The following is a 16,621-nucleotide window of genomic DNA, read 5'->3' as shown; positions in this document are numbered from 1 at the left end:
TAGTGTAAGTGCTCAAGGACACACACTCGCTGAGACAGCAATAGAGTGCAATCATTTCAAGTCCCAGTGCGCTGTTTCAACCCACAGGTCAGACATACATATTGTACTGAAGATAGCATCTGAAAATGGCTTTGTTTAGTTGCTAGAATGAAACAGGAATTGGAAAGAATAGTGAAGTGTGATCAGTTGGGGTTCTAACCTGCTTTGTAAGCAGCATATTACTGCTGCTTACAAAACTCCACCAGTGGGTTGGGCTGTAGTCAGGTCCAGGATACACCCTCTTTCCTCCTCCACAGGGAGGCTGTCCTAGATTTTTTTTCCCCCCCTCTCTCAGCTGTACTTATACCTCAGAAGCTAGCCAGCCCTGCAACAAAAAAAGGAAACTTAAAGCAGGACTCAGCTAGCATGATGGCCCGATGCGCTCCACGGCTTATCCGCCCCTTGCTAAACGGACTTAATTTGGGCAAAGTTCAGTCTTTTCAATGCCTCAGAATAGCTGAGCACAGTCAGGCACCTGCCAGCCTGCAGCCAGAGAGAAGCTTCGGCTCCACACACAGGCTCCATGATGTCTCAAGGGACACAGGGTAAGCAAAAGACTCAACTCTACCTTATTTCTTCCAGGACCTTTCAGGAAAAACAGTCTGACCCCTCATGCCTCTATCTCGGCCTGCTGAGGTGGGTGGCACAGACAAATTAGTGAGGGTGTTTAAAATAAATAGCAGGCAATCCCCTAATTAGGTGAGACTGGGACTGTAAGACCACAGTCCGGTCTGTGGGAGATATGGCTTCACCTGCATCTAGAATGAAAGAGGCAATGCCACCCAACGGACAATTGGGGTGGATGTTCTGCTGAATCTGTGCATGGTTCTTGCCCTGTGTACTCTCATTAGCTTATTGTACTTGGTGTCCTAAAGGGAGAGTGGTCGACAGGGGGTTGAATTGGGACAGTAGATAATATTTAGTGGGGGATAGCCACTGAGGGGCAAGTTCAGCAATACCTCCTGTATTTAGATCTGAGTGAGTTCTAGCAAATGCTGGGGGCTAGTATTTCTCTGACTGTGGCAACATTTATGTACCTTGGCTGGTTCCTTTCTTTTTTTGTCTGAATTTAGTGCTAGTTGGACAGCCCTGAAGAATGAAATCCTTTCTTTATTCATAGCAGCACTGCAAGCTTCCTTCTCCCTCTTCTCCTGCCAAGTGCTTCACTGCTGACCCGGAGGGTGAGAGGGCAGCTGAGTCTCCATAGCCTGGTGATGGTTATTGTTTGTCTGTGTTATAATAGAGACCCCAACTGAGATGAGTGTCCCGTTGTGCTAGGTGCTGTACAAATACAAGGTGAGAGGCCACGCTGACAATCTAAAGAGGCAAGACAGACACATGGGGGTGGAGGAAGAGACAGAGGCCCAGAGATATGCAGTGGCTTTGACAAGGTCACACAGCAGGTCAGTGGAAAAGCCAGGTTCCTGAGTCCAGCTGAACCACACTGCCCGAGCCAGTCCTCGGCCTCTCTGCGGAGACAGCCGAAAAGGGGGCCAATTAATGCAAACCGTGACAGTGTTTTTTGTGATGTGGACCCCTGTTTGGTAGAAATTGGTCTGAGATTTGCATCGTTTTTCCTATGCCTCCAAACACCCATCAGAGGATAAATACACTCAGTCACTGCCAGTAGGGCTGGATTCCTAGTATGACGAAAGGCTCCAGGGCCCATTTTCCATTGCGATGGCTTTACATACTCTAGTGCTGCAGGATGGTTTATATTTCAGTGCCTGGGGGAAAGGTGAGATCATGTCATGTGTCCTAAAGATGTCAAATACTTCACCTCAGTAACCTTTTTTTCTCAGAAAGGGCCAGTGGGGTTTAAGGAATTACAGATATCTTCTCAGGGTTTTATTAGTGTGGTGTGGTTTTTTTGAAGGATGTATTCAACACATGGCCTGGGGCTGGCCAAGGCTTCTAGCTACAGCCACGCGAGTTCAGATTCTGACCTTGTCCTTCACTCCCCAGCTCGTAAGGCTGGCAGCACTGCGCAGGCAGCAGTGCACGCATTTCCTGGGCAGAAGCCAGCACCGCACATTGCACTGCACTGACTATCACCCTCACAGCTGGGAGCAGAAGGTTCTCAGGAACTCCTCCTTGGGGGCAATACAGCTGACTCCACATTTACTATAGGGGTTGTTACACTATTAACATACAAACAGGAACACAAGGTTTTTTTTGTTTTTTTCCAAATTCTCCCTGTTTTCTCTCGGATGGATCCCACCATTTATTTACATTTTCCCCTAAGGATCTCCCAATCTTTACATCCCTCCACAGTTCTTGGGCAAGCATGCTGGAGCCATCTGCCTTTCCAGTGGATGGATCCCAATAAGAGCTTCTATTTAATTGGCCACAGGGGACACTGTTGAACAACACGGATTCCTCACTTTCCACTCAGGAATGCACTGTAAGGCAGAGACCAAGCCGCAAACCCACCTCCCCATCATGGTACTACACAGAACAGTAACCAACGTCAGTTCTTGAGCACGTGAGCTCTTTATGCAGAAGGATTTTAAGATCCCATCAGGATAGCACATTCTAGAGAGGCTCCTGTTCTTTGATAGGACTGTCTTTTAATGATGAGTCTGCCAGCTAAAGGACGGGGGAGAGTATTCAGGAATAAGGGCTGGGAGAAGACCCATTCCTATCAATCCAGCTCTTCTTAAATTCACAAGTTAAAAATTTCTTCCTTCTCCTTTTGCAGAATCCCAGCCCAGGACCAGATCCCAGAAGCAGTTTGGAGGTTGCATAGGGGTCAGCAAATCCATCTTTGGATTAGCAATTAAAAATATGTCTTAAATCAGACATAAACAGCCCTGCAGCATCTGGCAGGTCAGGTGTAGTGCCTTAAAGCTGCTTTCTGCACCTTTAAAAGAAAGTCCCCCAGAGATCAGAGTATGCCTCATTGGGCCCAAACAATCAACAGGCCAACCCCTTACAGTCAGATCAAAGCATTTATATTTGATCCAAAACCAAACAGTACATGGGCTTGGATTACGGAAGGAGTATTTCACTGGCACCAAATCCTTGGGTGGTTTTGAAAGTAGAATGTCAGTTAAAAGCATAGAGCTGCAAGCTACTAATTTAGTGTGGTTTGTTATTACCAGTATTGTCCATGATGTGCAGGCACTTTCCAAATACTTGAGAGGGATGGTCCCTGCTCTTGGGAGCTCACCATCTCATGGCAACTAGTGAGGGAAAGGGGACCAACAACAGGCAATTTAGATACAAGGCAACTTGGCTTATTGTAAGCAGCACAGCAGTAGTGGCGTTTTAAGGACTTAAGCGTGGGCAGGGTAGGAGCCTTGCAGATTTGCTCAAGGAAGTCGTGCCATATGTAAGGGGCAGCACAGGAATAGCTATAGAGGACGTTGTGTGAGAAGCTGACCAATGGGAGAACAAGGGTGGGGAATATTGGCAAAGCAGGGTGGGTGTGGGGGCAGGCTTGACAAAGGAGGCTAGTGAGGTAGATGGTGCTATTCTGTGAGAGTAAGGAATGCAGAATCAAACAGAGTTTCTGGGTGGGTCTGAGTTTTACCTCAAGGCTCTCACCAGTTCTGATGGTATCTTCTCTAGTTAGTCCTGAAGGAGCTCCGTTTGTGTTAAGGGTAATGTGGAAGGAAAACCCATTTCCCTGGGGAAAAGAAAGGGAACTTGTAGCTCTTCTAAACCAATGTGATCCGAGTCAGGCTTTAATCTGCTAGCAAAGATTAAGACCCATCTAGAAAAAGAGCCCAGCCAGCAAAATGGAAAACACAATAGGCCACTTTGTTATCTGACCTTAGAGAAAGGGGTTGTAGTGATAAGCCTGTTAAATGGGACTTATGAACAGCCACTATCAACTGTTTTCCTTTTTAATTAGTTTGTTGCTTACTAAATTCTTTCCAGCAGTACTTTTTGGCACCATGCTTTTTCATATGGCCTTATGAAATATCTTTGGAAAAAATAAACATTTAAAGGACCATTCCTCTACTAGTTTTCTGTATCATGTAGAGCCTGAGAAGATTAGTGACTGTGGGTGCTTCAGTTTTTGAGCTGCCCAAATTGAAACATCTTGCAGAAATCTTCAGAAAATGCTGAGCACCTGCCTCTGAAAATTAGACACATTTAAAGTGTCTCAAATTGGACACCCAAAATCACTACTCTTTTGAAAATCTTGGTCCAAGATTTTGTTAAGGAACAACAAGAGTTTTGCAAAATGTAATATAAATAGGAATTCTGTCCTGATGTAAAAATGGCAATCAACAGGAGGTTTGCATCTTATGTTGTTTAAATATTACCCTGCAGGGTTGGAATAATAGTCTGTGAAGACAGGAGAGTGAACTGACTAGTCTAGTAAGGCAGGAGATTTGTGCCACAGAGCTGAATGGTTGCTTACATCCATGCACCCATGCACAATACAGAGAGGTAAACTGAGGCACAGTGGGGCTGTGCAACTTTCCTGAACTCATACAAGGAGTCAGTGGCAACAGGACTTGGGGTGCCTTATTCTCAGTCCAGTGCTCTGTCTGCTGCACCATGCTATCACTTAGCTGCCACAGCGCCCACTTAGTCAAGAATATGACTTGGGGCACGAGCCCACATGAATTTCTTACGCTGAATTCCCTTTGAAGTCAATGAAAGTTCCATGCCTGGGTGGTTGTAACACTGGTGTCCTAGTGATGGCTGAAGGCTTGGTTCAGAAGGTAGGTGAAGGTTGGAGTTTGCTTTTCCTTCTTCCAAAACATTTTGCCCACCGCTAAGTGCAATCCTACCACTTTGCCTTTCCCTATTTTGAAGGAGCCAATCCTTTTATTCAGTTTCTAGGACAAATGGGAAAGATTCTGGGAGACACCGGCTTCAGACTTCTGAGAAGAAGTTCCACAGACTGTTAAATGGCTTGCTTTGTTGACCCAGGGTACGTCTATACTACCTGCTGCATCGGCCAGTAGTGTTCGATGTATCGGGGATCGATTTATCGCATCTTGTCTAGACGCGATAAATCGATCCCCAAATTGACGCCTGTACTCCACCTCGGCAGGAGGAGTAAGCGGAGTCAACGGGGGAACCATGGCGGTCAACTCGCATCCGTGAGGACGGCCAGGTAAGTTCAACTAAGATACTTCGACTTGAGCTACATGAATAGCGTAGCTGAAGTTGCGTATCTTAGTTTGACCCTCACCCCCCTGTGTAACCCAAGCCTTTGCGTAGCTGAAGTCAAAGTCTCTTAGTTCAACTTACCTGCCCGTCCTCACGGCAGCGAGTCGACCGCTGCGGCTCCCCCGTCGACTCCGCTTACTCCTCCTGCTGAGGTGGAGTACAGGCATCAGTTTGGGGATCGATTTATCGCGTCTAGACGAGATGCGATAAATCGATCCCTGATACATCAAATAGTATAGACGTACCCTCACTGGGGGGAAGGGGGCGTTGAAATGGCTCTGAAGATTTTTCTCTGCCTCTGGCTGCAATGGGCCATTTTTGTTACTCATGTGACATGAGTGTGTATAAGAAACCATTCCTACAGTGGTACAGGTCTCCCGCCTGACTTCTCTTACTGTTTTCATCTCCAGGGGGTCCTCCCCTGAAAAAAGGTTCTAGGTATTGCTTTGTGATTGAAACTCCCTGAAAAGCAATAGGCAGAGCTCCTAATTTTATGGTACATGAGTCTCTGAATTATATCTTGCCTATCTGAATTATGTAGCAATGGGAAAACATGTAGGGGTTCCTGAAAATGACAAGGAAATAAGACAACCCTTCTGCTCCCTTCTCCTGCCAGTTTAGATTAAATCTAGGCAGAGGCTTTTTCAAGAGATAATCATCAGTGTTTCAAATTTTCTACCACTGGAGGCTACTGATGGAATCCATTTTACTAGGATTCAAGAGAGCATTAATCATTTAGAGAGACACTGTAACAAGGGCATAATCGTGACAATTAATGCTCGTGATCAACTATTATTTAAGAGTATAGATGGCACTAGACACAATCATGGTGATTCTGGATCACTGGTGCAGAGGTAATCCGATCAGTAAGCTTGGTAGAGCGAAGGAATTTCCACTCCCTTCCTCACAGTGGAGTTTTCACAGGTAAATTTTTTCACCTGCTTCTGAAGGATGGATCAGAGACCATTCATTACAATGAGGTAGGTATATGCTACATGTTCTATCCAATGCATTTGGGAATAGTTTTCATTCCCCTCTACCATCTGAACTAGGTCCACAGGTGCCAACTTTCCAAAGGCCCGGGGGGTGTTCGACTCCTGGCTCTGACCCAGGCTCCGCCCCCACTCTACCACTCCCCCAAGGCCCCACCATTTCCCCACCTCTTCATGCCCCTGCTTCACCCCTGCCCCACCTCTTCCACCCCCTTCCCTGAGCGCACCGCATCCTCGCTCCTTCCCCTTCCCTCCAAGCCTCCCGTATGCTGCAAAACAGTTGTTCATGGCAGGTGGGAGGCGCAGAAAGGGAGGGGGAGGCATTGAAGCATTGAGCCCACTGTGGAGCGGGAAGTGCTGGGGTGTGGGGTGGGGAGGCGCTGATAGGGTGGCTGCCGGTGTGAGCTCAGCACCCAGCATTTTTTTCCATGTGGGTGCTCTAGCCCTGGAGCACCCACGGAGTCGGCACCTATGCCTAAGTCCTTCTCATTTGTTTCTGCACTCACTGATAGAAAGAAATCAGTGGAGGACTCCCTATACCAGAAATAATTGATTTCTGCCTGCTGCACAGCACAGCTAGGGATGAACACATTGCATAAGCACTCCCAGCTGTTGCTTCAGCTCTCTCCGGGATATCCCTAATGACAAGTTTTCCCTCTGCTTACTTCTCGGGCTTTCCAAGAGCATGCCTGAGGCAACTGAGCCTAAATACAATGTAGGACATCCTTCTGGGCAGCTACACTGGAAACTTCAGAGCCTTTGGTATACACTTAGGTCGTTTGATTTTGTGTGCTTGCACTCTGTGGGCATATTGCTAAGAAATCGGTAGACTGTGTCATAATTTCCCAACACATCTGAGTGTTACTGCATGTGTCTTTGTCCCTTGGGCTTCCAGGAATGTGGCCTTGCTGACTTTTGCTCACTTTAAGTCTTACTCTGACTGTGAGAAACTGGGTGCTGTTTCATTCAGCCTTGTATAAGGGGCAAACCGGAAGATTGCAGGCTTGGCCAATTCTCTCTACTAAACAAACACATCATTCTCAAGGCTGCAAAACTTTCTTCCAATGCCAGCAATGACAAAAGCAAGGCCACCTGGCTGCAGCAACACTTCTGTTGCTCAGGAGTGTATCAGAAGCTGCTAGATGGGTGACATCCCTTTCTAGAGGGTTGAGAGAGCAATCTGCAAAGTCAACCTGGGAGAGTGGGGTGCAGGGAGACTAAGCTGCTGTGAAGTTCTGTTGGCTTTGGAGACCATTCTTGCCTTGTGAATTCACAGGCATATGGGCAGGTCACCGTTCATAGGTGCTATGCAGAATGATGCCATTGTATTCAGTGTGCCACTCTGTCAGCCCATCGAGTTCTAAATGCTCAGAGAGCTGGTGTTGTGATATGCTTCTAGATCACCAGTGAACCTCTTGACTAGGCCAATCTTTTTTACTATTTGGTTGTTCAGTGGTTGATGGGAAATGAGTTGGGGGAGGGTCTCAGTCTAGCTCCTATGGGACAGATGTCTCCACCTGGGTGGCATGAATTGGCCATCTTCTTGTCAAAGTTGGCATTGAGGACAAAATCTTAGAAAAGAGATGACTAAGGGGGGGAATATAATAGAGGTCTATAAAATCATGAATGGTATAGAAAAAGTGAATAAGGAAGTGTTATTTATCCTTTCACATAACACTATAACCAGGGGTCACCCAATGAAATTAATAGGTAGCAGGTTTAAAACAAACATAAGGAACACAATGCACAGTCAACCTGTGGAATTTGTTGCCAGGGGGTGTTGTGAAGGCCAAAAGTGTAACTGAGTTCAAAAAGAATTAGCTAACTTCATGGGGGTTAGGTCCATCAATAGCTATTAGCCAAGATGGTCAGGGACACAACCCCATGCTCTGGGTGTCTCTAAACCTCTTATTGCCTGAAGCTGGGATTGGATGACGGGGATGGATCTCTCACTAATTACCCTGTTCTGTCCATTCCCTCTGAAGCATCTGGCACTGTTAACAGTTAGGATACTGGGCTATATGGATCATGGGTCTGACCCAGAATGGCCATCCTTATGTTCTTAAGGACTGAGTGAGATACAGAGGCTGATCTTTTCCTCTCCTCCCTAGAGATGGTGGTTCTAGGTCAGTGTTGGCAGGCCTGTTCCATAGGTCTCTAGGGCTGTCAATTTAAATTGCAAATTCCCTTCAGCAAGAATGATTTCACCTCATCTGAGATTTCCACTTCTCTCTTGGATGTTGTTTTCAGAGCCCCTCACCTGTCATTTTAGCGCTATCGGTCCTGATTTTGTAACCTTGGGGTATGAGGTTTCTGGCACTTTACTGTAGTGATGGTTGAACCTCAAAGCATTCAGCAGATGCTGAACTTCACCATCTGTAATTTGGATGTAATTGATCTGCCAAACTGGGCCAGAACAGGTTGTTTCATGAGATTTCCAGAACCAGCATGCAGACAGCTCCTCTTGGGGTATCTTGACAACTTTGCTTCCAGGAGGAACCCAGAGCAGCACGGGCAGCTGTGAAAATCAGCAATGATGCAATTGTTAGCTATGTTCCGTTTAAGTCTGGGGCAAAAAAGTCTTTTATCTGAATTGTTTGGCCACCCCTTAAATATTGTGGAGGTAGCACTGTGTGGAAAGCACAGTTGGGTTACCAAAATCCTGCCTCTGTTCTTGCATAGGAGACGTGTAACAGAAATACACTAGCCACAGAAATGCTAATTGGACCCATATGACTTTTAGGAGCTCCATATGATGAAGCTTGTGTGCTTGCAGTTTATAGATCACAAAGACTGTGAATATTTCCTGCCATGGCATACCCTGGGGAACCCAAGTAAAGTCACAAGTGTATGTTTTACAGCAGGCTCAGGGCCAGATGTGTTTAATTGGTAGCCCTCCGTTGTGATTCCCTTGTCTATACTACATGCTCCATATTTCCCAGTCTCGTTTCTCCAGCCGACAGGAATCCGATTAGGTTGCATTCATGCAAAGAAAGGCATAGGGGATGAGTGATTTAATATCCAGAGAAAATCCCTCTCCATCTTTTGAGCAGCACTTCAGAATAACCTCAGTAGAGGCAGAAAGAACCCATCTCAGGTTTTACACTGTGCTTGCTGGGTCTGATCTATTATTGTTGCTATAATGCAACAGTTAGTTATTACAGGCAACGTATCTGCGTTGATTTGTTGTAAGCATCCCTGCAGAAACAGGTTGTGAGTTTTATGCAGACTTCCAGCCAGAATGGGCATATTCAGCAAAGTTCCTGGACCTTCACCTTCATATAGAGTTTTAGGGCCAAATCTAGCCCTAGTGAAAACGGGTGTGACTTCCATTCATACACTGAAAGCTGTCTCCCTCTTATGATGAGGATGAATTTAGCTCTTGGTGTATTATCAAGGCTCCCAGTGACTCTTTCAGAGGTTGAACTAACAAAGAGTAGAAATGAAGCATTTAGCAAATAATCCCCCCCGGGGGCGGGGAGAGGGAGAGCAAGCCCTGTTTGCACAATTTAAATCTGATCCTGAGCAGCTTTACTGTGCAGTATCCTCACTTCACTCCATACAGGATTAGCCCAGAGAGGCCCCCCTCGCCGAGCAATAGCATATTCTAGCAAGCTCTTTGGGTTTAAATCAACAGTGTCCCACCGCTAGCCCATACACAGGCTGCAGGTGCAGCACGGGTATGCTCATTCACCCTTAATCAAATTTCTGTTCTTAGAAACATTTGCTGAAGGGGTAAAGTTTGAGTCTGTTCAGATTTGAATGGCTCTAGTTTGCCCTTCCTTGTGCAGGGAATGGCAAGGACTGACACATGAAGATACATAGTGTAGGGACTTTCATGCAACTGCATTGTAGCCCTTCAAGAAGCTGGGTGCTTATGTAAATTCCTCAGGTGATCACTGCTTCGTTCTCCTGCTCAACTGGCAGTTGTTTCATAGGTGGCGGTGGCCCAGCTTGCACTGACCTCCTGTAACTTGTTTGACAGCTCTGCGGACAGAGTGACGGTGCATTTTATAAACCGGGATGGAGAGAGACTCACGGCCACAGCCAAAGAAGGGGAGAGTTTGCTGGAAGTGGTGGTTAATCAAAACCTGGGCATCGACGGCTTTGGTAGGTGCCCCCCCAGGGTCAAGCACAAATGTGAAATAAGCAATGCGGGGAATTGTGAGACTGCAGACTGTCAACGTCACTCATTGTTCTGGTTATCATCAGTTCTGCGGTTGGGTCAAACTCTGATCGCTGAACTGGGGGCCAGCTTCTCTCTCTGCCACACAGTCCTTAATGAGTATGTCTGTGTCCGGGGAGCAGGGGTTTCACATCCCTGTCTCATTTAAAGGGCCAGAACATCAATATCTGTGCACCCCGTCCTAGCTGGCATCCCATGGACTGTATTAATGTGGTTATTTGATACATCCAGATAAATATGTTCATATTTCAACTATATTCATTTGGCTTTGGGAGCCTTCTGGATAAGAGGCATGGGGCTGTCAGTAAATGTTAGTAGCAAGAATGGCTCCTTGATTTCCCTCTGGAACCTCTCCTGATGCACTTTCGGCCTGGGTATAGGCATGGCCGCCTCTTCTCCCAGTTCCTCAAGAATGTCTCCCTTACCTCCTTGCTGTTCTCTGATGCACTGTGCTGACCCCTCCCGCTTCCCACAGGTGCCTGTGAAGGGACATTGGCCTGCTCCACGTGTCACCTCATCTTTGAGGAGGACGTCTTTCAAAAGTTGGATGCCATTACAGACGAGGAGCTGGACATGCTGGATTTGGCCTATGGACTCACTGATACGTAAGCATTTCTGCCTGTTGGAGTTGGCCTACAGAAACCCACCACTTTCTGGACTGGGAACGTTCTGTCTCGCTCCTCGTAATCCAGTCTCTCAGTGTTTATAAGGCACCAGTTACTGAGAGGGTGTGATTTATTTTCTATTATGAATGTGTCTTAAGAATCTCCTTCCTCTGGGAGGGTAGTGCTACCTCCATCCTGTGATAGCTGAGCTGTTGTATGAATCTGGGGACAAAACAGAATGGTGCGGGCATTGGCGGTGGGAGCTAGTGGGTTCTTTCCTTTGCCATAAAAATGTCTGAGGCTCATTCTGTTGTGTCTGCTTTTCAGATCACGCCTAGGCTGCCAGGTGTGTGTGAAGAAGGCGATGGATGGTTTGACTGTCCAGGTCCCAGTGGAGGTTGCTGACATGAGGAGAGAGCTGGAAGTGGGAAAGCAAAGCAAATAATGTACAAATAATATTAGTAACCAGCATTGGCACCTGCACAAAACCTTCCCTTTGATTTAGGCGTTTTTTTTAAGTATGTTATATTTTATTGTTTCCATTGAGCCTTGTGACCAGTTTGCATTAGGTCACATAGGCCCTGATTCAGGATCCATCCCTATTCAGCAAAACTCTTCCTTACACATGTGCTAAACTTGAAGGACTTAAGCACATGCTTAGAGTTAAGAACATGCTTAAGTCTGCTGATGTTCAACAAAGCACTTCAGTGTTTTGCTTAAATGCTCTGCTGAATTGGGGCCATAGCAAACACAGGTGATTCTCTCCCTTCCTTGAAGTTAAGGACGTGCCATTCACAGTAACTGTTGGGAATTTTGCTGGATCTGGCTACTTAACTGTAGAGAGACTTCCCTTTTTGACATAGTTGGGGGGACGCTAGAATCATAATTGCATGCATCAGCTTGATTAAATAGGCTAAGTTAGTTTGATAAATAGCAATGGATTGATAACAGGATTCTGCTATTTTACACAGAAATGGAATTCTTTTTCCATAAATATGAACGTTTTGTGCCAATGTGCACCAACTGTGCTAATTTCTCCAAATATTTGCTCCTTTCCCCACTATTGTATCCCATTCCAGCTCAAAAATAAAAGGCTAATCACTGGGTTTCTAGACCAATTAACTTTTTGTTTTCCTGATGTGGTTGATAGTACAATGAATGAAATGGAGATTTGAGGCATGAACATGCAGTTGCTGTTTTAAAAGATGTATTTTACCTCCTGGATTCTTTCTTGATGGGCATGTCTAAGCTGCAGTCAGAGGTGTGACTGCAGCCTGTGTCGTCGTATCCAAGATCGCTTTGATCTGTCTCAAATGACAATAGCAGTGAAGCCCCAGCAGCATAAGCTGTATAACCCAACCTGCTCACTTCACTCTCCCTTAGACTTGAAAGGCCAAGCTGCAGCCTTTTTAATGCACTAGCACAAGTCTGTAGACCTGGGCTGAGAGGCTCACTCCCAGAGCCAGTGTAGACATGCCCTAGGTATGTACTCAAGCAGCTAGCCCGCTGCTTCGGCTTCACTGATCTTTGTATTCCAGCTAGCTAGACCAAAGCTAGCTCTGGCATGTAGACACATGCTGTAGTCACCTCTCTGACTACAGTGTAGACGTACCCTATATGTTTGAGTGAAATTTCTAAACTTGCCACTGAAGCCACATGGACATTTGAAGTCTGTATTCAGGTTTTCCATTCAGAAATCTTTCTCTCAGAAGTAAGGATTTGGTTGCAAATTCACAATGCATTTATCAGGCAATCAAAAAACAATGCCCTAATGGGAAACTGTCTATCAGCTTGCACTATGTTTTAGCAATAAAAGGGAATACTTTTTCACACAATGCATTATTAGACAGTGGAATTAATTGCCACAAGATATCATTGAGGCCAAGAATTTAGCAAGATTTAAAGAGTGGCTGGACATTTATATGAATAACAAGAATGTCCAGAGTTATAATAGCTGATGCTAACAAAAGAGTACTGCAAGGGAGATAAAATGTCATGTTTCAGGGTTACTTTAAGCTAATCTTTTAGAGATTAGGATGAGTCCTTCAGGGGCAGATTTTTCCACATCTGCTTACTGTGGGGTTTCTTGCATCTTCCTTCAAATTGTTTGGTGCCTGACATCTGCCATAAATCTGCTTCTTCACGTGCAATCCAATCCCATGTGGCTGATTTCAACCACCTAGCCTGTTTTGGCTGGGATAAGCATGCAGATTGCTAGATGCTGATGTGAACCATTTTAAACTGGGAAGCATGTGAAAACAGGCTCTTTGGTGAGATTTCCAGTGCCTCCTGCTCCTGAATTAGCTGGCAGTAAAATGAAAAAAGCCTTTCTCACAGTGATTTGGCACAGCCCAGGCTGGAAACCAGCAGCACTTACATGAGAAAATGGAACAAAAAAGTTAGCCAAACTCTTTCAAATAGCAAAGATTCTAGACAGGTCTTATTGTAGTTGACCTGATGTTGCCAACCGTACTGTCAATGGTAAATAACCCAGTGTCATTGTCACCTGCATCTCCTGGCATTTTTGTTTTTATGCTCCCTCTGTTATTTCTATACAGATTCCATTGTTCTTAGAAATATGCTCTGCCCTGCATTGCCTGGGTGGCCTGCAGGGTGTTTTGAGCTGCTGCTTTGATACTGAGAAGGTGATACACAAAGAGGTAAAAATACTGCACCGGGCTGTAGCATGAATGTGTATGGGTAATAACAGCACAACACACTTCACCAGAATGACTATCATGCTCATGATGTCTTTAGACTCTGAAGCAAGTTAAACCCCACTTATAATAGAAGGGTTCCATCCAGCTTGCTGAATGCCCCTTGCCTCACAATATACTCCCCAGTGCGGTAGGGAAGAGTTATCATCCCTATTGTACAGAAGCAGAACCTGAAGCACACAGAAGGGTTTTTGTTTTGTTTTTCTTTTTAAAGACACATTTTTCTGGCTTGGGCCAGGTTTTCAGCAGTGACTAGTCCATTTTGGGTTTCTGAGTACCCAACTAGAGACCTGCTAAAGGGCCCTCATTTTCAGAGAATGGGTGCTCAGCACTCTCTGAAAATCGGGTTGGGCACCCAAAACCACTAATCCTTTGCTTAGGCCCTAGGGTTAGGCACCTAAATAGAAGCAGACTGATTTTCAAAGCTGCTGGGGCTTCTGGTGATGTCTCAAGAATGAGGCAAGGGTAGTTAGTGCCGCCTCATTACGCGTCTCCTGGGCCTAGTGCCTAATGTGGTCACCACGGTCTAGATGGGATTATAACCCTGTCATTCACAGTCTGCTTGGTTTTGAAAAGCTCCACCCTGGATAGTCCCCAAAAGCAAGCTAGTAAAAGGGAATGGCTGCTACTGAGCTAACAATCCAAAAGCGAGCTGCTCCGAGGAACCACTCAGAGCAGAGCGGGAATGACCTGGTGGCTGAAAGCAGCTAGGCTTTGTTCTAGCAGCTGTCTTGGGCCTGTGCAGAATGGGGGCCTACTGAGAAGCAAGAGACTGGCCCCTCCCTCTGCACTTGGTTCTTCCCATATTTGCCTGAAGAAACCACACCTTTGGATTGTGTCACCACTCTTGAGGAGCTGGGGAGTGATAGCAGCAACAGCAGAGACTGCTGGGGTCCAGTTCCTTATTCCCCAACATGCATTAACCAGAGACATGTTCAGGTACTTGCATGTTATGGGCCCATTTTTTTCAGCTTCTGCACTATGTTCTTTAGCTTCAGTGGATTCTTTTGGTTGTTGGCACGAATGCACTACTAATAAAGGTTTAATAATAACAAAAGTCTTTCCTTCCCTCACAAAACACTCCTCAGAAAAATGACTCCACATATCTTCCATATCACCAAAGATAAGTAGGTTCTTCAGCAACCCAAACCATCATGAAAAGTCAAGCAGCATGACACACCACACATATACACCCCTAACCTGAGCCCAGTAGATATAATTCATTTGCAGGGGTCTCTGAAAGTGAGTTGGTACATCAATGCTATTGTATGGTGTGCTACAGTAAATGCAGTAGGGTGAGTTAAGGAGGGAATTTCTGCTTGTCGGTTGAATTGTCTTGCGTTTATCATGCATTTTATGTCAGACCCTTAGTGTAATGGGAATAAGATGATTATCATTCTAGAACCCTGGTGACTAAGGGTATGTCTACACTATGAAATTAGGTCAATTTTATAGAAGTCGATTTTTAGAAATTGATTTTATACAGTCGATTGCATATCCACACTAAGCGCATTAAGTCGGCAGAGTGCGTCCTCACTACCATGCCTAGCATCGACTTACGGAGCAGTGCACTGTGGTAGCTATCCCACAGTCCCCGCAGTCTCCACTGCCCATTGGAATTCTGGGTTAAGCTCCCAATGCCTGATAGGACAAAAAACATTGTTGCGGGTGGTTTGGGGTACATTTAGCCAGTGGCCTCTCCCTCTGTGAAAGCAACGGCAGACAGTTGTTTTGCGCCAGACACCAGAGCGATTAGAAGATCACAGCAAGGCGCTCTGTGCATTAGAGAGGCTTTGAAAACCAGTTTCATGACTGCCCAGGCTTTGGTGTGACAATTCTGTGTTTCTCCTAGATGCAAACCCAAACTCTTGTGATTTTAATTCCCTGTGAGCCAACTACCCTCCCCCCTTCGAAATAAAGTAACTATTGTTTTGAAACCATGCATTCTTTCTTTATTAATTAAAACAAATGAGATAACAGACAAGGTAGCCCGGGTGGGGTGCGGGAGGAGGGAAGGACAAGGCCACATTGCTTATTGAAGCCACACTAAAAATCAAATTGTCTGAATGACAGCCTTTTGTTGCTTTGGCCATCCTCTGCAGTGGAGTGGCTGAGTGCCCAGAGCCTTCCCTCCGCGTTCTTGGGTTTCTGGGTGAGGAGACTATGGAACATGGGGAGGAGAGTAGGCGGTTATACAGTGGATTCAGTGGTGGTCTGTGCTCTTGTTGGCTTTCCTGCAGCTCCAACAGATGCTTCATCATCATGTCTGTTTGCTCCCCTAACAGACGCTTCATCATGTCCTTTCCTGGCCACTGCCACTGAATGCCTCCAGGCATTAAGCTGTGCCCTATCAGTGCGGGAGGACTGCATGAGCTCGGAAAACATGTCATTGTGAGTGCCTTTTTTGTTCGCCTTCTAATCTGTGATAACTTCAGGGACAGAGATGATGGGGGAGCGTAGAAACATTCTACGCTCTATGATTTCTGGTCACCTGTGCTGCTGAGTATGCCACTCTGACCAAACAGGAAATGAAATTAAAAAGTTCCCGGAGCTTTTCCTGTGTACCTGGCTAGTGCATCGGAGTTCAAAGTGCTGTCCAGAGCAGTCACAATGAAGCACTCTGGGATAGCTCCTGGAGGCCAATACCGTCGATTTGCATCCTCACTACCCCAAATTCGACCCAGCAAAGTTGATTTTAGCACTACTCCCCTCACCGGGGAGGAGTACATAAGTCGATTTTAAGAGCCCGTTAGGTCGACAGAACAGGGTTGGTTGTGTGGATGTAGTCATTTTTAAATCGACCTAATGTGGCTAAATTTGACCTAACCCCGTAGTGTAGACCAGGCCTAATATTCCAGAATGCTGACCTTTTCAGTATTCCACATTTTTAATGCATGTTCCTACCAATCACATCCCCTTCAGGTGCACAGTATTATCATTTTTAAT

At 45.8% G+C, this 16,621-nt stretch overlaps 1 protein-coding gene across 2 annotated transcripts; it reads left to right on the top strand.

The window, feature by feature from the left end:
• Positions 1-315: 315 nt before the first annotated feature.
• On the top strand, positions 316-15,209 carry LOC120372635 (adrenodoxin-like). 2 transcript variants are annotated; one of them, XM_039489904.1, is made up of 4 exons: positions 316-584; positions 10,153-10,277; positions 10,829-10,958; positions 11,286-15,209. In XM_039489904.1, the coding sequence occupies exons 1-4, from the start codon at positions 406-408 to the stop codon at positions 11,401-11,403; spliced, it is 552 nt and encodes a 183-aa protein (XP_039345838.1). In that variant the 5' UTR covers positions 316-405; the 3' UTR covers positions 11,404-15,209. The 2 variants fall into 2 exon arrangements, with proteins under 2 accessions (XP_039345838.1, XP_039345839.1); XM_039489905.1 differs by lacking the exon at positions 316-584 and adding an exon at positions 1,086-1,442.
• Positions 15,210-16,621: the final 1,412 nt, after the last annotated feature.

This window comes from Mauremys reevesii, linkage group 9 (assembly GCF_016161935.1).
Source record: "Mauremys reevesii isolate NIE-2019 linkage group 9, ASM1616193v1, whole genome shotgun sequence".
NCBI lineage: Eukaryota > Metazoa > Chordata > Testudines > Geoemydidae > Mauremys > Mauremys reevesii.
Note: the sequence above shows the minus strand (reverse complement) of the source record. Positions and strands in the feature narration are given on the sequence as shown.